Here is a 25,206-nt window from a genome sequence, read left to right as displayed (position 1 = left end):
TGACAGGGAGAGATGGGGCTAAGAACGTCTGTCCCCACAAATCTGATCACAAGTATAGAAGGGCATACATTGTACATGAAACCTTTTCTGAGGACATTTCATGAGACACACTTTCCCAAGGCAATTAGATTATTGTTTTTTAAGTATCAAGAGATTGCCTCAAATTTAACTTTGGCTCCCAGAAACACTCATCAAATAGCATACTTCATCTAAAACTCGGTGAAAAACTAATTTTGCAGCTTGTTTTATTCAGCCTAAAAAGCCATTTGAATCTCTTTCTGAGTTAGCCTAGCTAATATCTAGTAATATCTTATGTTAACCATGTTTAGGAAAAAAATGGAAAGTGACTATAACAGAAGAGCATCTCATGCAGAAACTCAGTTTTCTGTCAGCACACAAACACTTGTGAATAAATATGAAGAAACGATCCAAAATCTGGAAGGACGTTACCAGCGAGAGTTGCATGAACTTGCCGAACAGCAAAGAGAGGAGAAATCTCAGTGGGAGTTTGAAAAGGATGAAATTGCTCAGGAGGTCGCGGAAGCTCAGGAGCAACTGAAGAAAAGTCTGGCAAATGAAAAGGCCGTTTCTTCTGCCCTGACCCAGGAGAAAGATCTCCTGGAGAAAAACTTCAAGGAAGAAGTGAACAAGCTTGTGTGTGAGAGAGAGCAGCTTCAGAAGGAGCTGCGAGACCTGAGGAATGCTGCTGAGAAGCAAGAGAAAAAGCTGAATGATAAAATAACACGACTCCAAAATGACCACGAAAAAGAGCTAAAGAACAAAGATGAGCGTATATCCGTGGTAGAGGAAAATGGGAAGTTGGTTAGGCAAAAGCTGGAGAGACTTGACAGTGAGTATAAGCAAGAGAAGGAAGACCTCAATTCCAAACTTCTTGCTTTGGAGAGTTTAAACAAAGACCTTTGTGTAAGAGCAGAAGCAGAAAAGGCCGAGATGAGTTTGGAAATCTCAAGCCTTCAAGGGAAAATACAGCAATTGCAGTGGGAGACCCATAGTTTTTCCGCACTACAAAAGCATTATAGGGTCCTGGAAAAGGAGTATGCAAAAGCAAAGAGCAAAATTGCCTCTTGCTCTGGTACAGTGCCTCTGGGAGACGATGCGGATGTCCTTTTAAACCTGCAGAAGGTGCACGAGCAAGCTGTGAAGGAAAATGTCAGAATGGCTGCTGAGATCGTCAGGCTGCAGCACAGGTTGCAAGCTGCGGAGCAGGAGCCTGTGCGACCTCCCAGTCCCAGCTGCTCCAACTCCGGCTCAGAACGATCTCAGCTGCCAGATGAACTACATCCCATTTTTGAAGAGTTGCCCAGCGACTGTAAAGATGCAGACAAGGGAACAGATTCAAATGTCCTTCTGCTTTTGGAGGCTGATACTACAGACCTGGAAGAAATTACTGAGATTGATTCAGATTTGGAGAGTGCGTGGGTTAAAGCCGGAGTGGGCGGCTGTGCGCTCCAGGCGGAGGTGTGTCGGATGCGAGGAAGTAAAGCAGCACTGGAAGCTGATGGCAACCAGGATTGTGATAAGAATCAAGAGCTGCTTTCTTGGGTGCCTCTGCTGCAAAAAAAGAGAGATCTCGAGAAAGCTCTTGAGAGAGTTCCCAGACCAAAAATGCTACACAATGATGTTAAACAGCAAAAGGTTCACCTGCTAAATCACAGAATAGCTCCCCAAAATAAAGGTTTTTTTTCTGATGCTTTGAAGCTGCAGGTTGAGCTTGAGAGGGCTGAAGAACTGAGCGAAGCCTCTCTCCTGCTTGATCATACTCCCGGGTCAACAAATGGTGACCTGAAAAGTGTAATAGCTCAGCTTTGGAAAACGGTCAAGGAGTTAGAAGACAGATCAATGGCACAGGCTAAACTGCTGTCACTACAAGAAGAAATTCAGGTAGAAAATGAGGATCTGAAATCCGAAATGATAAAGTTAGTTGAAAAAAATAAAGTGCTAGAAGACAACCTGCGTAAGCTGAGAAGCCTTCATTGCAAACTAGAAGGATGTAAACTGGAAAGCGTTAAGCTCAGAGAGGAAAACACACAGCTCCTCCAAAAAGTTAAAGAATTGGAAGATGTCCAAGAACAAGGTGCACAAGCAGATGTAGATGCACACAGTGACAAGTTAAGACTGCAATGCCAGCTTGGGAAGCTGGAAGAACGTGCCACCATGTTTACAGGTCCGCAAGAGGAGCATGCCCAAAGCGACAGCATGGTGAAAGAAATGTCGGCAGAAAAGAAGGAGGTGCAAGAGCCCAGCAGAAAGCTGAAGGAGGAAGCCGGTGCTCTGGTTCACCCAGACGACGTGCGTTTCTACAAAGAGAGAGGGGAGAAGAATACAGTGACACATGGCTTACAAAGCACGTGCACTGAGCTGCAGCAAAAAGTTGATCTTTTGAGGTAACGTACGCTTGCAGAACTTTGTGGGAAATGTGCCGGCCCCACAGTAATCAAACGTGCCGCTTAGAAACTAACCTAGCGTCCCGCTCATCGCTTCCTAGCCGCCTGCCTGCCTGCTGCCATTAACCACTGTAGTTTAACTTTGATTAGAAAACAGTGCCTTGGACTCTAACTACTAGCAAGCAGGCTGCTTAATTGTGGATAACGACGGTTGAAATAAATGTGTGTGACTTACTGCTCTCTGACCGTGACCTAACATGAATGGTAAAACTGGAGCAACCTGCCAGCTGTTCTGTCTGTGGATGTAGTCACCTTCGCAGTGTGTAGTTTATGGTACATCAGAAACCTCTCTGTTTTTATGTCCAAAATACTACGGTAACACTTCCAGAATGCTTTTAGCTTTTACTAATATCACTTGTTCACTTGGTTTGCTCCCTTCTAGTACTGAATGTTACTAGGAATTATAAAAATGCATCTATTTTTCTCAATATTGAAGTCAATACTAGAGAATTATGGTAACATTTTTCTCAGCAGGAGCACTTAGTGTTAGGAATCCATTGGGCGTGTGATATGATAAATACCATTATAACACAGAGAATATAATAGGTTTTACCTACCTGTTTTTAACGGCTGTGTTTCAGCGAGGTTGTATTTATTTTTTTTCTGGGAGGCCATAAAGTGGCTATAAGTGGCTTAATTATTGTTCAGCACCAGCTTCCTGCAGGGAATTGTTCTTTCAGGTATTACACCATGGCTAAGTTATTTCTTTACAGTCGCCTCGGGACAGAAAAGGCATTTTCCAGCGCTGCTGTTCCCAGCATACTGGACTCCAGAAACAGCTGGGGAAACAGCTCGCTCTCCTAGAAATCTGCATGTTGTGGTGTTAAGCTGTTTAAAGTTACGTTATTTGTAACTTAAGGACTGAAAGATATACTATAACGTTAGCATGACACTTTTACTAGGTATCTTAGATTTTAACTAACTCTAGCTGTACAAAAGCACGCACAAAAAGCCCCTTTCTCAGCGATCTGTGGAGCGCTCTTACTAAATGAAACTTAAAATCCATATACCGTTAATACGTAAAATAAGTCAATTGTAGCTTTGTTTTGAAATATTACAGGTAGCTCAGGCTTTTAGTTAGTTTTTCTCCCTGTGGGCCTAGACGATATACAGAAACAGTTTTCACTTGTCTCGTCTCTCTGCCGCAGATGTGAAGCTGAGAAGCTCAGAGAAGAAAATGCTATTCTGAAAAATGAAGTGACACTATTAAATGAGGAAGGTAGTGCTTCCAGCCTGAAACTGAGGGAGCTAAATGGATCCCGAGAAGAAATGCGGTAAGAATTCCATGGGGCATGTACCACGTGTATGCCTTCGGGATCTCGCTGCCATGCAGACACGATGGTTACAACCTTTCTCTCAAAGCTCCTTTGTACGTTAGATATTCTACAAAATTTGGAATGGGCTTCTTTCACGGTGCCATTGGAAATCTGGCTGGTTGACAATCTATTCCTTGTCCTCTTCACCTGCCCCAGCTCGTCCTGCCCATTCCTAGAGCCAAAGCGGGGGCTTAACTGTAGGAGTTCAGATGACCCAGTAAGACACACAAACACAGGACCCACTTGTGAGCTGACCTGATGCAATTATTCTTGCTTCAGCAAAGGCAGGGCTTGTTGGGCTGGTGTAGCCGTAGAAAAGGCAGGAAGAGGTACAGTGTGACAGAGTATTTCAGTGATTTGGTGTTTTGCAAGGAGATAACCATCCATGATCCTGGGAGTATTCTTCCCCTCCAGAAAAGAACTACATGGGGTACCTTGAGGAACTGAGTGTTTGCCAAGCCTATGCAGAACAGTGATGCTAAGCAATAAATAAATACCCAGAATTACCATTTCTGGCAATGTCAAAAACCAGCCCATTCTTGTAGGCATGTATATTAACGAGTGACTCTAATGTTAATGAGCTGTCATTTTTCCTTAGGCAAAAGATAGAGGCTGTGAGAAAGGAGAAAGTGGCTGTACAGAAGATGGTTGACAACCTGAAAAAGCAGGTATATGGACTGAGCGCAGAACCTTCTCTGTAGAAATTGATACTGTATAAAAGCTGTGCCTTAGATGGTCACAAAGGCAGTAGAAGATAACCATTACATGCGTTTAAACTTTTTGATAACTGTTCTCATTAACTCTTTGGGATTGATATGAAGTTTGTTTGACCTTATCAGAAGACGACTGCAATGCCACTACCTATCCAGCTTACAGACTTGAGAGCACTTCTCACAGTCAACTTGGAAAGTTTAATAGAAATATAAAGTTAAAATCTTTCTTTTGTAGTCTTTTGTGGGTAATGCTCTGCAGTAGCCCATGGGAAAATTATGTGACTCGGCCTCTAGTTATTTCCCAGCTAGCTGAGTCAAGGAATGCTAGCAGCCGTGACCCTTTGCTTGTATCCATGAGACTGCTACTTTTATTTTAAGGGTGGCTTGTTATGCTAGGCAAAATAGAAGGTTTAAGTAGCTCTTACATTCATGTCCCTCTTAGTATTGCTTAGTAAAATTCTACTTGCTCTGAATAATCTACTAGTTCACCAGCATAACCCTGAAAAGGTACATCAGCAAAGCAAAGGGAAGGAGGAACAGAGTGGTGTGCCAGATGAATGATATCATAACTGATATAATTCAGGCCAGTTATGAGAAATTAACAGTTGTGAGGCTGACCATGCATGCAACAGGACATCAGGAAGATTCCTCCTCCTAAATGTGGTTCTACTTGATTTGGCTTAAAATTAGGGCATGGAGCAAGTTAAACAGCTATGAGGAAATAAAGCAAGCAGTGCTACTGGGGTGTCATGACTGTTACATAGAGTACAGTTAACAGCTACGCCCCACCGTTCAGAGTCACCGTTGAATTGGGGTGACACTTGTCAGTTCTTTTAATCATCTTAGTAGAAAGGAAATGGTTTAAAAATCTCATCGCCAGTGTAAAAGCAGTGTAACTGACACTGCTCTCCCGATTCAGGTAGCAGATCTGAAGACCAGAAACCAGCAGCTGGACTCTGAAAATACAGAACTTAGCCAGAGGAACTCCAAAAATCAAGCAGATGTGCAGGATCTTAATCAACAGCTGGCAAGGGTGCTCAAGCAAAAGGAAAGGGAAGTGGGGAAGTGTACCCTGGAAGAATGGGAAAAGGAGAGACTGGTACTGAAAGAGGAACTGGAAAACTCCAAAGTGAAGGTATGGGATTACGCTATCTCTAACGGCATGAAACGATTCAACTTTTAGGAACGCACAGGTGCTATGGAATTAGCATCCCTTTCTTGAGCTGTGTGTGGTCTTTCAAAGCTGAACTTTCCTAAATACTAGCCACAAACGTACACGCATGTGGCAGTGCGGGTGGAACAAAAGCACAGCAGCAGCCAAAAGCGAGGATGTAGAAATGTGCAGGTTTATCTTGAAAATGGAGCTTAATGCTAAATATTTACCTGCGTTTTCCAGCACGCCTGTTCAGTTCAGTCCAGTGCCATCCCAGCTCTAACGCATGTCACTGGCTGCAGTGTCCTCTGGTTAACCTTTGTTACTCTGCGTATCTCCTAAGTTGAAATCTGAGCCTTTTACCTCTTGCAGTCATCAAATATGGTGTCTTCCTTGGAGATGGAGCTCTCAAAAATGAAGGTTCAAGCTCATATATTGGAGCAGGAGAACCACATCCTCAAGCAAGAACTCGAGAAGACAAAACAGGTAACGTGCCCTGCTCTCTTGCCCGAGTTGGAAAGAGTTAATTTCTTTAAAGAAAGGTCATAACAAGTAGGGGAATAGAAATTCTCTTAAAACAGTCTCTGGGTACAATGCACAATTGTTCAGATAAGGTTCATTTCACTTAGCTTTTGCCTAAAGGCCTTCCAGAGTAGGGCATCTACAAAGACAGGCTTTGACAATGAAGACAAAGTTCTAAAGCTCTAATCAAGGAATAGACAGGGCTTTTCTGGTTTGTGCAGACAGGATAGGCAGGGGAACATTTTCCTGTGTAACTGGTGATACCCATATAGCTCTGTTTAAGGACTGGTCTCTTCCAGCATGTCCTCTCGGAGAGAATTCCTATTGCTAAACCCATCTGGAGACTTTGACGACTCGCAGCTTCTGAGGATAATTTCCTGGAGGGCTTGGTTATCGCCTCTATAAGGATGGTTCGGTTGGCTGTAAATATATGCTAATAAACACAGATAATGAAGGCTACAAATGAGTTAGCTCTCCTGATTAGGGCTCCACAAAGTAATTTTCTTTACAGTGTAAAGCACTCATTTGATGCACCCAATGCTTAGGATAGATAATGGTCTTAAAAAGCAAAAGCAGATGAGGCCTATTCAGTAAAGGGTGGATTGCGGCTTGAGTATAATTAAAGACAGAAGATTGAGTGAGCAAAGACAGAAGAGCGCAGGAGAAGGCAGCAGTGTTAAGCTAAAGCACTGTGTCAAATGGGAAAAGGATCAGAAGTCAGCAATATAGTATTTTTCCCCCTTTCACAGAAGAGGCAGAGAAAGACCAGCCCTAAAGCAAATCCGAGGGATCACAGGGCAATCGGGAATCCTTAGCACTGCTGTTGCAGGAAGGATGCTTTGGATCGTATGAATGATACTCGTATGGTCATTCGTACCAAACCAGAGTATGCTTCTCTCTCGCCCACTCTATCCGGAGTGGGATGCTTGGCCTGGAGGAGAAGAGAAAGCTTTGTGTAACGTTTGCATGCAAAAATTCTGAAACAGCACAGAAATGCAACTGTGAGGGGTTTGTTTTCAACAGCTGCCCAGATGTGCTGATCTCTCTGACCTTCAAAATGAAGTTTCAAGCTTAATTACTAAAAATGAAAAGCTGCAGAAAGAAAAAGAAGCCCTGAGCGAGGAATTAAACAGATGTATTGATAAGGTAAGAACTGCAGATCCACATCACTACCTACATGCTGTAATGGGCTGTTAAAATTCTTATATTATTATCTGTACCACCCTAACCTGTGAAACTACTTTGGATTTTTTTTTTACCTTCAAGCCAGAGAAAGGCTTAATTGCCACTACCTTTTTTTCCTAGCCATTCTTAAAGAGAAAGCGTAAACTCTGGAGCACAGTTTTACTGTAATTCGATTACACAGAAAATTCCAAACGTTGCAAGGAACAGAGGCCTGGATATAAATATCGCAGCAGGACAAGGAAGACAGTGTTCTTTCACTTTTATTGCAACTCTAACATACTGTAACTCTGTACTCGAGCAGTGTAACTAGTGTGCACACTATAAATAATGATCCTGTTGTGTGGAGATTCAGACTGGGAGCTGAGGGGTTTTTTGCTCTCTTGCATTTTCTTTGCATAGCTGTAACTCCCTCTAGCTTAATTCTCAAAGTCAATTTGAGTTAAAGAAAATCCTGAATGAGTCAGGCTTACTGATGTAATCTTATTTCAGGTAGCTAAAGTAAGCTGCTTAGAGAATGCAATTGGCAGCTTGAAGCAGGAACAGAAGTCCTGGGCACAGCAGAGTCAGACACTGAAAACACAGCTCACCGTTTCACAAGAAAAGGTATAATAGTGATTTTTTGTTATAGTCCTAGATCAAAAGCACTTTTATAATCTCTTGTTGTGTTTTTTTTCATTAAAAGCAGCCTTCATCTAATGTGTGCAAAGATGTCATGCAGCTAAGAATGGCTGCTTTGATGGGCTTTCAAAGAAATGTTCTTAAAGGACAAGAGGAAACTTGTTAAATGCAACGAGGGACTCTTCTCCCTGAGAATAAGCTATGTTGTTTTGCATCTACAGCCAAGTTACTTTTGCCAATTCATTCTGCCCAGTTATTCCTAAAATAGTGCAGAGCCTCTGCTGTTGCTCCCTGCTTTTCTAGCGGTGGCTCGTCTCTCACCAGACAGGGAAGGGGAACGAATGGCTCTCTGCTTGGCTGATTACACTTGGGATTTCTTGGTGGCCACAGGCTGCCAGGAAGAGTAAATAATTCAAGAGAAATCTTCTCTTCCCAGCATATCATAATAAATATTTCAGGGCTGGAAGATGTGTCTCTGAATGCAGTATTGTGGCTGTGTTCAAAGTGGATGGCTACTAACTTGGAACAGAAAGTCAGAAAATCATTTAGCATTTTTAAAGGGGGCTGTCAGCATCATAACTTCTTCACTCCTTCCTAAATACGTGTGCTATGTGGTGCATACACATCCTAGCAGACCAAGGTTACAAGCAGTTTTGGTCCAGCAAATGCCAAGCTGTATTCCTGCTCATTACAGGTTCAGAGTCTCGATGAAACGCTGCAAAACGCCAACCTTCAAATGTCCCGACTAAAATCAGACTTACGGGTGACGCAACAGGAGAAGGAAACTCTTAAACAAGAAGTGATGTCTTTACACAAGCAACTGCAGAATGCCAATGAAAAGGTAGTGGACTTCAGGTGCCTCAGTCAGCTTTGCATGCCAGGGGTTACGGACACTAGCTGCTGCTGTAGCCAACTTATTTCTTTAGGTTGGCTTGGCCACTAAAAGGACACAAGTGCTGCAGCCTTGAGCACGTAGACTCTGAGTTATGCAACTATTGATTTTTTTTTTATTAGCTTGTTTTTAAATGAGTGATATATAGCTAATAATTACAAAAAAAACCAAACCCTGCCAGGAGGTGGGTACAAAAAAAGCCCCATTTTAATGATGTTTCTTCTATGTAGTAGCTTTCCATTTTAAAATAGTTAACTGTAGTCTTGTGGGATGGTATATAATGTGCAGATTTAAAACTTATTTTTCAAAATCTTATTATAAGTTTTCAATGTAAGGACAGGCAATGATCAGTCCATCTCCCAAGTTTCCATTCTTCCCTGAAAGAAATCTTTTGGGGAAAAAAAAAATAATTAAAAAGTCTGTGGACAATGTATGAATTTACACCTATCAAAACTATAAACATATTAATAATTAACCTGTAATTGAGAGGGGGATCTAATTTTCAGTCAAACTTGGTTTTGAAACGCACAGTATTATATCAGCCTCTCTTAACTGATGAGGAACTGTAACTGAAGGAGGATGTAGACAGCAGTCTTGGGATTGGTATTAGGAATTCAGTTGGTAATTTGGCTTGTTTGCCATGTAATTAAGGAATATTTAATGTCCACATGGAAAAGAGGCTGTTTCAGAATTGTACAACAGGAACTAAATTACAGCTATTACTGAATAATATATAATACTGTGTTCTATTATTTGCTTGATGAGGCTGTGAAATGGAGCACAAATTGCTTTTTTGTGTTGTTGAACTCTGCACGCTCATATCAACCACTCTGGCGCACAGCTATTATCTATGATTTTAGTGAAGGGAAGCACTTTGGGTTTGCACTGTGATTAGCGTGTTGGGTTTCTTAGTGGAAAACAGTGTGTAGGCTGGGAGGAAGACGGGAATCCTGCGACTTTAGAGTCTGCAGTTACTGAAAACCTACTTAAAATCCACCTGAGTAGAGAAAATGTCTGCTTCTTTATTTAAGGCCTAACCCTGCAATTCTGTCTGTCTTAAGAATCGGGTTCTAGAACTGGCTGTGCCTTCCTCAGGGCTGCAGGACCAACAGAGGCAACTACACTGGGATGAACTGGACCGGCTGATGAAACAGGAGCAGCACCTGCTCAGGCAGGAGAATGAGAGGCTGCAGAGAGAAGTCCAGAGCACTAAAACAGACCTGACTCACTCCAGGGAGAAGGTAACCTGAGCAAGCTGGCAGATCCCAGAGGCAATCCCTGCATGCTAGGCAGAACTTAATGATTCTTGTTTTGCAGTGGGTGATACAGGAGAGGAATGGTGCTCGTTAGTTTTGAGTAGAAACATTTGCAGAAAGAATGCATAATGGAGTAGCATTCCTTCATATCTGCACTGAATAGGCAGATGCTCTTACAGTGTCTCAAACAGCTCTTCTGTAAAAGAAAATCCTGACAACTCTTGTCAAAGATTCTGGTCTGACTTCCAGTTAACACCCTTCAATTGTTTTCTTTTTAAACAAATTCTCAATATTCCTAGCATTCTTCATGTGCAATTTCTTGGCTTACAGTATTAGGCAGATTATGGGGAGGAGGAAGGGAAAGACTTTTTTTTTTTTGTGCTCAGAGCTAAAATGTCAAAAGTACACCAGAATCTGCTGAGTCTGAAATCAGTTGGTTCTTGGTATTTTAGATTAAGTAGATGCAATTTGACTTTTTGAATGGTCTGGAATGTTTTTCAACATTTGTTCCTCTCTGGTCTCTTTAGATCCGACAGCTGGAATCTACTATCCTTTCCCTAAAGCACCAAAAGCATCAAAGCCAGTCAGGTATCGTCAAAGCCATAGAGCAAGAGAAATTAAGCTTGAAGAGAGAGTGTGAACAGCTTCAGAAGGAGTTGTCATCTGCAAACAGGAAGGTTAGTTTTAGATGGTAAATACATGACTCAAAGCAGTACTTTCCATCTCTAAGAGCTAAGCTGTAATTTTTGTCTTTTATTCTGAGCTTTGTGCTCTGTTATGAATCCCTGTCCCAAGGAGCTGACTGTCTTCTGTGCCCCTGCAGAGCATGCAGGGTTGGAAGTCTGTGCCAACATGCTGCAGGACTTGTAGTCGCTACAGACAGTTCAGGGGCAGAACATGGGAGCCATAACAAAACGCAGCCTGCTCAAGTGCTCTGCAATACATGGCACTTATAGATTAGCATAATCGCTTTTAGATTAAACCCTGCCGGTTCTTTGAAACTTGTCAGAGATGCTGTATAACATTGTCTTAGACATTGCTTTTAGCAAGGCATGACACTTGTCCAAATACTTATGTCTTTTAATCTTGAATTGTCTTGACATGCCACGATTCATGACTTGCATATTGAGGGGGGGAGGAGCGGGGGGAAACCCAACAGATAAAATAAGAAACTACTACCTTTCTAAGGAAACTTCTTACCTTTAATAGATCAGTCAGATGAATTCTCTTGAACGTGAACTGGAAACCAGCTCAGAAAATGAAGGGCTAAGAAAAAAGCAAGTCAAACTGGATGATCAGTTAATGGAGGTACTTTTCAATCAGTGTTGACTGTACTGAATAGTATGGGGCTTTATCCCTATCTCACTTAGTCTATGAATCTATTTAAAAACAGCTTCTAGATGTGTAGGAACAGAGGAAACTAATCAAAACTAGAAGAGTTAATCTCCCCTAATGCCTAATCTCATCTTTCATGATCAAGTTGTTAGTGTGACAAACATGCTTCTCTGAAGCATGTTGTGGTTTATTGTAATTCACATAAGGCTTCAGATGTAAAATCAAATAGCCAAGAAATTTGTTTCTGTGCTTGAGGCAAGGCTAACGCTTTCCTCTTCCTTCCTAAAACATGTAACCTCAAGTTTCCTAACCAATATTTGTGTAATGCTGCTCTTAATGTAGAAACTTGTTCTTATTTACTATGGGAATAATTTGCTGCATTTAAGCCTTGCTATCTTATCTAGATCATGATAGAATAACAATTTACACAACTTGCTGTTAATCTAAAGGCATGAGTGAAAACTTCAATTGAGATTCTTCCAAAGCCTGCTGTAAATGTGGACCTTTGTTCAGTACTGCTGAAGACGGATTGTGCTGGATGCTAGGAAAACTGCATAATTCTTAGGTGTCCTTGGTTCCAGGAATGGGCAAGCTTAACAGCGTTAAGTTGGTGCATCCCTTAAGGTCAGGCTAGACCTCCGAGTTGTCTCTCAGCAGTCTTGCCTAAACTTGTCATCCTGAATTTGAGTTTAAAACATAATATTAAAAAAAAAACAAACAAACAAAACACACACAAAAAAACCAAACCTCCCACAATTTTGATTTGTTCCATAAATCAAAACATCTTCTAGGTGAGGCTTTTACAACACACTTTATTAGAAGACTTCATGTTTTTTGTCTTTTCATCCGGAGATCAAATGGGAAACATGTTATGCTGAATATACTATGTAATTAGCTATGAAGTTGTAAAAACTTGATCAGAAAAGATGAGATTTTGACAAGTTACTGAAAAGACTGTTTATATGCCCTGCGCTTTTATTTACGTAGTCTTAATTAAGCCTTGGGAAAATTCCAAATGCTGTTAAATCCTTTATTATAAACAACAAGCATGGAATTGCATTTTCTCCTAAAATTTGTATTTCAAACATGCAGGACTTTTGTTACTCCTGATAACATTTTCCCAGCAGGTGTGTATAACATTCACTTAGCACTTTATGACTTCTAACTTTCTCTTTTGTGCCTGTTCTCCTTTTGTTTGTGGCTAACCTGTCTAGAACTCAGTGGTTGGAACTAGCAGAGAAGGGTGCAGTTCTCTTTCTGAAATAGTGTGCGAAGGTAGAGCAATCATTTTCAATGTATTACCATAGCATGGAGAAAATACTTCTTTATTTTATGGATTTTTTTTTTATTCCATGCATCTGTTAAGTAAAGAAGCCACTATTCATTTTAATGTAAAAATTTTACTTTGACAGCCGCACTAACTGCGGTTAGTATATTATGCAGTGTGATTCTGTACACCAAGAAGTTGCATAGTTCTAAGCCATTGCCACAAAAATGGAGAGAAATAACCAATTGCATTCAAAAGAATTAAATTGATCGTAAGAAAATGAAAAGTGGCTGAACCCCTTCCTTCTAACCCATTGACTGTGAGCCTTGAAAGTGTTTGCTTATTTACTTCCAATATCTGCATGCTTTTTCACCAGACTGTCAAATGTTTCCTTAATATTAACCGATGTGTGATCACACTCAATGTCATCCCTAATAGTTTAGCAAGTTCATTATTGTTCCACTTCCTTCCACAGATGAATACAGCAAGACTATATTGTTTTCATTAGCCATGTAATTGGTATTTATTTTTAAGATGCTGTTAGCATTGACTGTTTCTTCGGCTCTTTCGTTAGATACTTGTGTGCTTCACAACATTACAGTAAATCTTAAAAAGTCCATCAAAAGCTCATTATTTTCACTGTTTATATTGTCAGTAAAAGAATAGCTCCTTTACAGACAAGTTGATTCAAGAGAACCTCCTGATAGCTTAAAAAAAATTACAAATAGTTTTATTTTAAAGTACTTATAAACCTATTTTCTGTTTACCTGGGCCAGCAGAGATGTACACACGCTAACACAACCAGAAGAGCTGCACCATTATGAAAAATGCTTATAGTTTTTTGTTACAGATGAACTCGATAACTGAAATAAGATTACAAATCGAGGCCTTAATTCTACCGCTTGTGAAAGGAAAATTAAAACCACTAACATAATCTTATATGCCTTTTCCTAAGGGAACAGAGTAATGGTTTTGAGATAACAGGTGAGAATTCTATGATGTGGTCAACTGAACTTTATGGGAAGAAAGTATTAATCTTATGCAAATTCAAGCTGCAAATCAGCTTGTCTGAAACATCAGGGGTTTTTACTGTACAGTTCTGGCCTTTTTTTTTAGTATTATAAACTATTAGAACTGTGAGCTAGTCTTACCTGGATTTTACTTTAGTCTAGAAAAATGCTAAGTTGTTTCACGTGGCTATCTTAGCTCTTAACATTGTCTGAAAGCTCATCTAATGCTGTTAGATAAACTAGATAAACTTGGGCTCTCATGGTTGCAATGCTACCGTAAAGAAGAAAATGCCTATTTTCTAGCCACCTTTATCCAGTAACTGTCATAGCATTGCTTGGGAGCAGCAGCACTTAATTAAATGACAGGGACAAGCTAAACTGGGACAAGGCTGTTCTGAGGTGCTCTTTTTGTTGTAGCAGGGACTGTTAGGAATGCGATCCTTTTGTCCCACGTGAGATGCCAAGTTTTACCAAAAGACTTCTCTGGTGGTATAACTTCACAAAGGACAACTGTTATGCATGAATTATTTGTTGGTATATACTACCTTTAAATTACATAGACTTGCTGATGCATTTGGTAACCTTTTTTTAATGAAAGCAAGACCTACATTTGGAATTAAACTACTTCAGATTACTACACGCATCCGTATCTCAAGGGCCCCTCTGAGTATACTTTTGCTTATGCAGCACAGACACTCAGGAGGTCTCCAGACTTGCTATCAAATTCTGCTTATGGCACGTCTCAAATTAGAAATTTTAACACATTTTATACAGTTAGTAGTGAACATAAGGAAAGATACATGGGATTCTAAATACCAAATTCTGAATGTCATATAGCAGCTGGCATCAAATTACTTAAGTCACCATACATTATATTGAAAATTTGTTTTGCTTTTGAGAATGTTATCTCTCCATCCTAGATTAAAGACTAGAAATAATCAGCAGTGGTGGACAACTCCTTCAGCCTGCGTCATGCTAGTGCTTTTATTTGTAAGTGGATACTATTTTTAGAAAAGCTGCTGAGATCCAGGTTAAAATTAAAAAGAACTATTAAGTTAAAGCTCACCACAGGCCAATTTAACTTTGACAGGATTTCATCAGGAATTCAGTGGATTTATAATTCAGGTCTGAAATTATGAATCAAAGCTCAGATTCCTTTAGACTTCACAACTGCACATAAATATGCATCTTTTTTTCATTGCGAAGAGAAAAGTTGTCTACTTAGCTTCCATTAACGAGTTCAGGCTTGTTTCTTTTGCATACAAGAAATTGTTCAAGAGTAACCTGATGTCTAGTGCATCACTGAAAGCTATCTTGCATGAAGGGCAGTGCTGCTTTTTCCTGATGGCTGATTTACTTTACCTTTCAGATGCTCCACTCAAGTGCCAGTGTGATGCTTAGCCAGTCACCGCACTCCCGGGAGCTCCAGCAGCAAGGCTGTGCTATGGTGCCCAAGGAACAGTTCCTGCAGCTCCAACACCAGCTACTACAAGCAGAGAGGAGAAGTCAACGTCTTCAGGAAGAACTTGAAAGCAGACCCTCTGAAACAAACATGCAACAGGTAAAGCTCTTGTTACTTGGCAGGTTACAACTTTAAAAGGGTAACTGGTTAGTTTTCTTGGGTTTTTTTTCAGTTCTGATGAGATCCGTTCTCTGTTTATGCCAGTTCAAAAGTTAAAATTAAAATTCATTCTATCAAAGATATGTACAAAACAAACCTTTGTTATTTAGCATATTTAGCTTGAGCCATAGCTTAATTCTGAAGTCCTCTTAATCTTTTTGAAATAAACACTCCCATCCACATTCAACTGGCTTTTCTCCTTCTGATCAATGTACAGTAAGTGTTTATAAGGGTTTTTTTGTTTTGTTTTCTTTACCTGATGTCCATGTCTGGAACCCTAGCTATAAAAAATACACTACACCACATACTGCACAAGAGCATCCCAATCACACATAAAATACTAGTTTGGGCTGTTGCTGTCACGTGGAGTTCTGTCAGCTGTAGTAGAGCAGAATACAAAAAAATTAATCCTTTTTATAAGGTCAGCCCATCTTCCTTATTTGGCCATAAGATAAGACACTGTTTGGAGAACACTGTTACCATTAGACAAACTTCAACATTGGCATTTCTGAGGGAAACCAATCTAATTCCAAGGAAGATTACATCCACTGCACATATTGGGCAGAGTCACTGTCAGTGGTGTTTTGGTTTTTTAGCATGTAAAACTGAATTATAGCCAATAGGTAGAAAAGTTTGCATCTCCCATATAAAAATTAAGCTGGGAGACTAGGCTTGCCAAATGATTCTCTTCAAAAAGTAACCGAATCTCTTAATCTCTAAAGCTTTGGCTCAGGCCATAGGTCTTAAAATAATAGTACAATTTTATCTTATGAGAAAAGATAGAGCTCTAAATAACTTAGACAAAATACTAACACTTTTATTAATCTGTTACCAGAAAATAAAAACTTTACATTTTAAACTCACATTGCAGTTACACTTTAAAAAAAACAATAAGAAGAGTAAGACTTTGAAGCTCAAAAATCTCTGATCATGGTAATAGGGTATTCTGGAAAAAAGGTATTATGGAGAGAGAGTATATGCAGTAACAGTTTTTAAAGTTTCCCAAACTTGGAGTAAGACTTCCTTAAGAAAGGCATAAAATCAGAGTTCCCCCCCAAAAAAAAAGAACTTAACAGAAAATAATATAGGATAAGTAAATCGATTGTAAGGTTCTCTCCCTTTCATCTGGGTCCTGATAGAAGTGCATTACCACAGGCTAATGTACTTGGTCACATAGAATGGAAAGTAGGGTGTGGAGTTTAATTTTGAAATCAATAAAAGCCATATTACAGCAGTAGCATCTGCAAATTAATGTGCTCTGTATTGCATTAGGAATGATGACTTAGTAATTTTTGCCTTTGAAAGCCTGAGAAACAATTTGCAAACTAGTCGCATCCTGGAACTTGTAGTTCTACAGATAAATCACTTCTACGTTTCCTGTAAAAGCTTTTATTCTGGAAAGCTTCATGAATTTAAAAATACTTTTAGAGAGGCTTTGCAAATATTTCCTGTCAATGCACTAATGCACTTAATCCTTTTAATTTTTTTCTATTGATTTTTTTTCTTAAAGTGAAGGGTTATTCTGGTTTATAACATATCCTACAGCTTTTTTATGGGCTTTACTAGGTAACTTTGCAAAAATCATTATTAAACATATACATTCAAAAGTTATAAACAAGGCCAAATTTGTTTTAGTTTGTCTCTACTTTGACATTTCTGTAAGCACATCTTGCTTTAATTCTCACTGATTTTTCTTCGTCATCCTGATTTCTAGGGTTAACATTTAGTTGAGCTTATGTCCATTTTAATGTCCCCTTTAGCATCTTGAAAAATTGCATCCTAATCCCTCTTCATCATCTTTTCACCAGTGAGTACAACATCAGGTTATCTCCATGCTTTCTGTGTAAATTTAATCACCTAGTGCTGCTGCTGCTGCTTTGCACTTCGCAGCTTTCTTAGATCCCGAGTCCTTCTGTGTAATAAGGTATCCAAAGTTATCCCCTTCTTTTTTTGGAATTATTTTGTGTTCATCATGCTTTGCAGTTTTCATTGCTTTTTTTGATCATGGCTATGGTGGTCTGTGTTCTCATTCATCTTACAGTCAGTCTTGAGCTATTGTCCTCCAAAGGCTACTCCCACATGTTCAAATTTCACTAAATTAAAATTCCTGAGCCTTTTCTGTGTTAACCTGCCTGGACTCTTCTGAATTCCAAATGACTGTTTGTGCTGTGTCTACTGCTGTGGTTCTTACCTGCTGCACAGTAGCAATTGCTGCACTTGTTCTCGTATTCCTTTTGCAATAACTAGATTTGGGAGCCAGTTAATGACCCAATCTTTTCCCAAGTTCTCTTAGAACCTCAGCTAACCAATATTTTTGTTCAGAGTACTTAGAGTTGCTCATCTTCGCCTTTCTTCAGCTCTTTATTTCAAAATTCAAATCACCTCTGACCAACAGCTTGTTCACCTGTCGCAGGAAAAGACTTACAACTAGGTTTAAAATGGAAGTGCAAATAAGTTTTCAAAGGAGGTCAGTTGGACTACGTTTTTCACAAATGCTATTAGGCAATCTGTGAGATTAGAGAGAGAGAGATCTATATAGTGGCAGATAAGTTTATTAGAGGAAATTAACTGCTTTGCTAATTGCAGTTAATTGCTGCCACTGATCTTTTAAAATCCCTCAAAAACATGGATGAGCCATCTGAAGAGTCCTTACATCTAGAAAATTAATCCTGAATATCTCCTCAATTGCATATGTGTAGTGCTAGTACTAGCTAATACTGGAGAAATATAATATGTGATACTCTGCATGTTTTCTTTTGTGTGTGTTTTTGTTTGTCTTGTGTTGCTTGCTTCGCTTGTATTGGTGGTTTGCTTTAAGTATACGTACGTATTTAAAAGAAAATCTGGATATCAGGGTGAAGTATCCCACTTGCCTTCTTTCTCTAGGCCTTGCTACCGGAGCAGCGAGCAGTGCATGCAGATTCCTACCGGAGGATCGGGCACCTCTGACAGCTTGGCTGCTTATGATCTCATTCCTTACCATGATAAACACACACAAACACACGAACTGGCATAAGCTGAGAAACTTGAGGATCAAATTATTTTGTGCTTTTTCTAAAACAAAAAAAAAGTCTCCACAGTGTTATTTCCTATTTATTTGTCTAGAAGCTATTTTGTGAAAGTTCATAAGCTGTCTTTTTTTTTATTTGTTACAAATACTTTTTATTTATGTTATTTAAAATGTGGAGTTGTTCAGTGTGGAAAGAGACTATTTTTCTCAAATGGTACTAATTTTATATGAGATTTGAAGAAAATCTGGGGTATTTATACTGCATTTTTGTATAAGATGTATAAACTTTTTAACAGGGAAAGATGACATTTTTTGATGTAAATGAAAAATAAAATTTTTTTAAACATAATGTCTCTTGTCTTAATAGTATCAGTAGTTGCAGCTTTATGAATAAGAATTAACAAATTTTAGACAAAATATTTTCTTTGATAGGATTGTCATATCAGGACTTCTGGGGAAGATTTGTAATAGGGGCTGTACTTGAGTACAGATACTCAGCTTCTCTTTAGCAGATGTACCTCCACGTTTCAGGAAAGCATTTGCATAGTACGTGGGCATATTCTACTGCTGTGGCCATAAAGTAAACCGGCAGTGCCAGAAAAGGGAAAATTATTAACACATTTTTTTCGTGGATACCACTCCTTAGTGGTTTTTCTGTTGTCTCAAATTACTAGACTAAACTAGATTTTTAATACTTTAATAGGTCAGCAAAACACCTCTTTAAGGCCTATGATTTTTCTAGGTGGGAGCCATGAACCATTTCAGCTGTTTGCTTTCAAAGATCGTTTTGCTCCTGTGTTTCTAATGACCTCAAAGCTAATGCTTGAGCTGGCTTCTCCCATTAAACATGAAATACTATGAAGTTAGATGGAATGTTCTTAAGTCAACTTTAAACCAAAAAGCAGGGATCACAGGTATTGAGACCACTATAATTCTTAGTTTCCACTTAACTACTCACTCGAGACTCCTGCAACCAATATGAAGTGTAATACTCAGCCATGGTTTTGAATTCCAGTCAAATTACAAAAGAGCTCCAGATAACTTGGCTAGGAAGTCCCCTGAAAGTTCTGCTTAGGAGTACTTTTTAAATCCAGAAAAATACCCAGTCCAGCAACACTGTAAAACTGCTTTCTATATGACTCTAATGTAACTTCTCAGTTTTTTTTTTTTTCCACAACTTAAATGATCATATAACCCCATGCATAGACTTAAGGAGTTTCTGGTGTTACAACAAACAAATGTTGAGTGGACTTCAATCAATCCCCTAACGGGATCTTTCTACAGGGGTTTAGATGAGCAACTACCTACCTGAAACGCTCCTCCCTCAGTTTTTTCACTTATCTTCCCCCACATGTGCAAAGGTACTTCGGTTTTCATGGTATCTTGTTTGGAGGAGGCTAGTGCTTTCTCAAAGTTAATCTTCTCAGATTACTTCCTAGAATTAGAGTAACAAACTAGCATTAAAATGAAGAATTTCCCTGCAGTCAGTGTCTAAATTTCTCAAATACAAACAAGCTTGCTTGTAGTTCCTGGTGTTTCTAATTTATTTGGGAAAATTTCACTCCACTGTTGGTGTAACAGGTGCTCTCATGATGCTGAGTTACTATGCTTTTAGTTAGACCGTTGAAGTGTTACCTCAGTGAAGAAAAAGAGCAAAACCATTTTAGAGTTACTAACAGTAGTTATCAACAAGTAATCTGAAAAAAAGTCAAGTTTGGGATAATAGCATCTTACTTTTTTAAGATATTACTCAATTTCAAGAGGTCTTTGGGGTGGGAGAGTTATACTGTCAAACATGCCCTTAAGACTTAAATTTTTTTCTGAAATTGTTAAGATTTTGATTGGCATTTTGTTTCCCACATTCAACAGAAATATGGCAGCACCTAACAACAAGAAAAGGAAACTATCCAGATCTGACTATCACAGTCAAGACAGAACTTAGAATTTTATATCAATTTTTCTTAGATCTGGTAATCTCAAGTGTAACTTAGATCGGGAAAACTAGTTCAATGCTGTGAGTGTCCTTTAAGTGTTGCCATTTTGCTTCCACGACTGGTTTATTAATTTAGTCAACTCTTTAAAATACCCAAATGTGGAGTGCCAGCTATTTTCTTAAGCATAAACTGAAAAAAAAGGAGACTGGTGAGTGTGAACTGATTTTTGTTAACTGATTCTCACTTAAATGTTACTTTCCAGGGGGGTCATGAGCAGCTTCTAAAAATGATGGAAGAACGTATGATGGATGTTGAACAGAAACTAAGGCTTGTGAAGAGGCTTCTCCAAGATAAAGTAAATCAGCTGAAAGAACAAGTAAGCATTCTTACTCTCTTCCTCAAATCGTCCCCATTACTTCCGTAAACAATTAAGTGGGCAAAAGTTTCCAAGCGATTCCTGCTTAGAATAAAGTTAAAGGTACTTTACTTTCTATTTTAATGCTTCTGAGCTAAATACAGCTTATTTGCCCAAAACTTCCTAAAACTCCAAATTGGGAACTGAATCCACCACTCATTAATTTCCTAAAAGCTATGCTTGTTTGGTGTGCAGATGCACTTAAAGTCCGGAAACAAACATCAAATTCCAGCGAAGTATCCTAACTGGAAAAGTTGCTTAGAAAAGGAGGAAAAAGAATTTCCTGAAGAGTACAGACAGGATTACTGTACAATTATTGATTTCTCGACACCTCCTGCCCCAACACACCCTTTGTTTGATGTGGTTTTGGGGTTTTTGTTCTTGCCCTGGTCTGCCACCTTTAGAACTCCTCGATAGCGTAGGAAACAGTGGGTTTTGAACACTTAGGCATGACATGATAACAGTATCTGCTTTCTGCTGGGGTACAGTCTCCTCTTTCATGTTAAGGAAGTGCTATACTGACAGGGTCCCCTGCCAAAGGGCTGCTCCCAAAAGCATGTAGGTAAGTGCTAGGCTGCTCTCCCCACTTTTATAGGACGAGCTGGTGGTCCAAACCTCAGAGGTTTGATCTCTGGGATCACTGGGCTTGTGGATCCTCTTGTGAACTAGACTTATCCTTAGAGGACAAATGCTATAAAGCAGTACTCATCTGACAAGGCTCATTTGAAGCCCTTTATCATCTGCCTCATCTCCTTACAAAGTCTTTCCAGTTTCAAAATATTCATAGTATCTATAAAGACTCCACAAACATATAGGTTTTTAACAAAGGAAAATGAGATGAATGGGTGGGTTGTCTTCCTTTGATATTTGAGTTACAATAAACAAATTCATCTACTTTCCCAGCACTGTTCTTGCTTTTGATTTTTTTATTTTTATTTTGCTTTTAATTTGCTGAGTAATTATGTTCTATTCACAATTCAGCTTTCCAAGAACACTAAAGCAGATGCAATGGTCAAGGATCTCTATGTTGAGAATGCACAACTGCTGAAGGCTTTGGAGATGACAGAACAGCGGCAGAAAACTGCTGAAAGGAAAAACTATTTACTAGAAGAAAAAATTGCCAACCTCAATAGAATAGTAAAGAACCTGGCATCCCCATCATTTAATTCAGCATCCGAGATAAGGTCATAGCAAAGCTGTTAAGTATGTCACAGTCGCATGCACTTTACTGAAATGTTAATATTTCAGCTTTTCACTGTGTTGCCTTTTTGTATTGATGAATTTTAGTTACCAGATGCCTCCAAGGAGAGGACAGAGCTAAATCCCAAACCGGACACTGCCAAAAGAGAAATTTTGTTTATTCCCAAACTGTTTTTCTGCTAAGTTTTGCCTAAAAGTAATCTTCACTATGTAAAAAAAGACACGTTTTTCTAGGTTAACTTATTTTGATAGTTTGGTTTTAATTTAAAATATAAATTCTGAATTTACTGTACTGAATCAGTTGTTTCTCTCTAGATTGAAGCCAAGGTCTAATGCAAACTTGCGTTACTGAATTCAAAACTTTAAAATATTTTTTGCTTTGTAGAATACTTCATGGTCCAAACTTAGTAATATTGATAGGTCAGTCTTCAACACTGTCAGTGTTATTGCTGTTGAGAGCAAGACTTTCCTGATGTGGTCTGTGTCCTGCAAACTGATTCTGGTGTCTGTAAAGCAATATGCTCCACCTTATGCACTAGGCTTCTGGGTTATTCTTCGTGACTGTTTCTTTGCAGAGTTCAGAAAAGAAGTTTTCTTAAAAATGTGTAAATAGACTACTGCCTCCAACTAAGTGTAACAGTATTTCATCTGAAGAAATTTCCCAGCTGGCAAATAAAGACTACTGCTCTTTTTTTTTTTAAGCTGTGCTGCCAGACAACTTAAAAATTATAGAGGCCTTACTTTTTTTTTTGTATGTGGAAATAAGTTACACTAAACAAAGGAAGAGTCACTAAACAGAAGTGCAGATGTGAGTTTTGTTTATATAGTTTGTAAATTCAGTAAAGCAGGGGAGTATGTTTATTAAAGAACTGGCAAAAGAATGAAGAAGGGGACTTGAATGATTTTGTCAGTAAGATCCTGTCATTAGGCCTCACAAACGTGGACCTTTGCCATTAATCCAGTGTTCGTTTTGACCTGAGTGATAATTTGGACAGGCCTGTCTTTTGTAGTAGATCCTAGTACAGAATCTAAGTTTGTAATTAATTGTGAAGAAACATACTCAATGTGAATACGAAGAACTCAGGGAATAACAGCCTAAATTAGCTTCCTTCAACCTTATAAATGTGGATATTAATGTCAATAGATGAAGATAAATATGCATGAGGAAAAGCAGGATAAACCAAATTGTCTTTGGATGAGTATTACCTTAGTACTCCTAGACCAACATGCAGAAGTGCTGTAGTCGTGAAGGTCATAGAGCGTCAAGGTTTGTAACGACAGGTCATACCTCCTTTGTCATCAGTCGATGAGGCTGGGGAAATGCAAGTTTTCTGGGAACACCTTAAAGACTGAGAGGGGTCTGGCACAGAAGCAGCTGAGTAAGAGCTTACACGCTCCAATGCTTGTATACAACCTATTACTACAAATAGTCTAAACGCCCTACAACTGCCTTACAGTAAGACACGTTTAAGCAATGTAAATAAAACTGGTGAAAGGGGCCATACTGGCAATGCTTGAAGCTGGACCTCTTTAAATACGCATGAATTGAGAATGCAGAGGAAGAGGGTGAGATGTTTTGTCTCTGAGACTGCTAGCAAGGTGGCAATTCTGACAGTATCTGTAACGAGCCAAAAGTCCCCCAGAAACTGGGATAATGCTGCCTACAAGCTGTGGAGTAACCTGTGGAAGATGACTTTCACTCGGTACTGATTAGCATGTGGCTGTAGGGGATGCTGTCTGTGTCTACGTGGTTACTTACCAATTTTTGGAGGGTTGAGGGACTGAACTAGACATACAGGGTATAACCTCCTCTCCTCTTCCATCTCCTCTCCTGTTGCTTTATGCAGGCACTATAGTGGAACTGGAAATACAATCATGTAAGAACATCATGTTGGAGTATCACAAAGTCCTTATAAATTATTTCACTGCTATGCTATTCTAAATGGCTATATTGGGTATTTCTCTAATTTCAAATTCAGGGATTTACATATCCCATTTTTCAGAGGCTGCAAAAGTTTTCTCACAAATTTGAAATGTGTCAAATTGACAAATTGCATTGATATAAATCAGAGCTTTTCAAAATTTGAAGTAATGAGATCTTGTTTCTTTTAATATTGAACAATAAGTGGTATCAGTTATAATAAACCTGTGTGTGTGTACCAGCGCTTTGTGTTAGCAATGTGGTAATTGAGCACACCCTAAACCCATGCCTATGCTATGGAAGCTAGCAAAGTTTCAGAATACTTTCAGGAAACAATGTAAATGAGGTTCAGATGATCAGAACTGTATTTTGAAATATATTATTAGCTAGCATGTTCTAACACCACTACATATCTTGACCTAGGTTTACTTCTAATGCTCAGTCTGTGACCAAAGTCTGAACGCTGAACAGAGAGAACGACTATTTCACTTAAAGTATTATGCAATTAATTTCACATTACATAATTTTAAAGGCTAGACAACTAATTCTTTTAATCTCCTGGTAGTTAGCAGGCTCTTATAAACCAAACATACACACATTTCTAGAGCACAGTACCAAAAAGGGAGCCCAGATGTTGGAACAGAAGGGAGAAACAGAGAAAAGGGACTTTGACTTCTCCCTTTCTCACCCTATCCTACCTTGCTCTACTTTTATTTCACTTAGCTTCAAAAAACTAACCTAACCGCAGGAGAGAGGAGGAGGAGGAAAATGTTTGGTAAATATTTTTTAGATAAAACTCCAGTTTCACTGGAATACTTGTATGAATTAATTCTCAGAAGTGCCTTTTGTAATTACGTATTCTAGAGCCTTTCTATACTGTACTGTTTTTGTTGCTACAGGACAATTCAGGATAATCCCTTCCCAAACTGAGGGAACACAGAGAAGGGTAGTGCTGCTTACAAACGGGTGTCATGTTAGTTATTGTTTCGTTGTGTCGGCTCAGAAGGTAAGCAGCTAGTTTTACAAAGTCCAGGCTACTGAAAATAAGCATATAAACACATAAGTTATTAAGCATTAGTGGTCTTCTGTGCATGAATATGTCTCCTATGCAGTATAGGCGTTTTAAAGATACCAAAGTATTTAATGGTATTGTACCAGTCAAAAGTCACTGAATTTCTAGGCCTCATTCATACTATAGGTCTTGGCAATTAAGATATTAACTGTTATTACCAGAAGGTGTTTTAAATGTTTTCAGCTCTTGCTTTATTAATCACTGTGAAAATAAAGGCATGTAGGTATCTCGGGTTGGGAGTTTTGCGAGAGGAGAGACCCCAAGTTAAATTTATGTGTACTAAATTCACACAGTTGAAGTG

The 25,206-nt window shown here is 39.1% G+C and overlaps 1 protein-coding gene across 2 annotated transcripts in view; it reads left to right on the top strand.

Annotated features, from left to right (window-relative positions):
- Nucleotides 1–21,903, top strand: part of NIN (ninein (GSK3B interacting protein)) — a 55,115-nt gene extending 33,212 nt beyond the window's left edge. Inside the window, exons 16-29 of one of the 2 annotated variants that reach the window (XM_009706181.1) lie at nucleotides 330–2,405; nucleotides 3,614–3,739; nucleotides 4,380–4,449; nucleotides 5,414–5,629; nucleotides 6,020–6,133; nucleotides 7,193–7,315; nucleotides 7,844–7,957; nucleotides 8,667–8,813; nucleotides 9,926–10,105; nucleotides 10,648–10,797; nucleotides 11,330–11,428; nucleotides 15,102–15,293; nucleotides 20,560–20,673; nucleotides 21,694–21,903. In XM_009706181.1, the coding sequence (XP_009704483.1) occupies nucleotides 330–2,405; nucleotides 3,614–3,739; nucleotides 4,380–4,449; nucleotides 5,414–5,629; nucleotides 6,020–6,133; nucleotides 7,193–7,315; nucleotides 7,844–7,957; nucleotides 8,667–8,813; nucleotides 9,926–10,105; nucleotides 10,648–10,797; nucleotides 11,330–11,428; nucleotides 15,102–15,293; nucleotides 20,560–20,673; nucleotides 21,694–21,903 (3,931 nt within the window). Of the gene's footprint in view, nucleotides 1–329; nucleotides 2,406–3,613; nucleotides 3,740–4,379; nucleotides 4,450–5,413; nucleotides 5,630–6,019; nucleotides 6,134–7,192; nucleotides 7,316–7,843; nucleotides 7,958–8,666; nucleotides 8,814–9,925; nucleotides 10,106–10,647; nucleotides 10,798–11,329; nucleotides 11,429–15,101; nucleotides 15,294–18,239; nucleotides 18,303–20,559; nucleotides 20,674–21,693 lie in introns of those variants that run through there. The other variant, XM_009706182.1, reaches the window with a different exon arrangement.
- Nucleotides 21,904–25,206: the final 3,303 nt, after the last annotated feature.

Source organism: Cariama cristata, unplaced genomic scaffold (assembly GCF_000690535.1).
Source record: "Cariama cristata isolate BGI_N322 unplaced genomic scaffold, ASM69053v1 scaffold22708, whole genome shotgun sequence".
In the NCBI taxonomy this organism is placed as follows: domain Eukaryota; kingdom Metazoa; phylum Chordata; class Aves; order Cariamiformes; family Cariamidae; genus Cariama; species Cariama cristata.
Note: the sequence above shows the minus strand (reverse complement) of the source record. Positions and strands in the feature narration are given on the sequence as shown.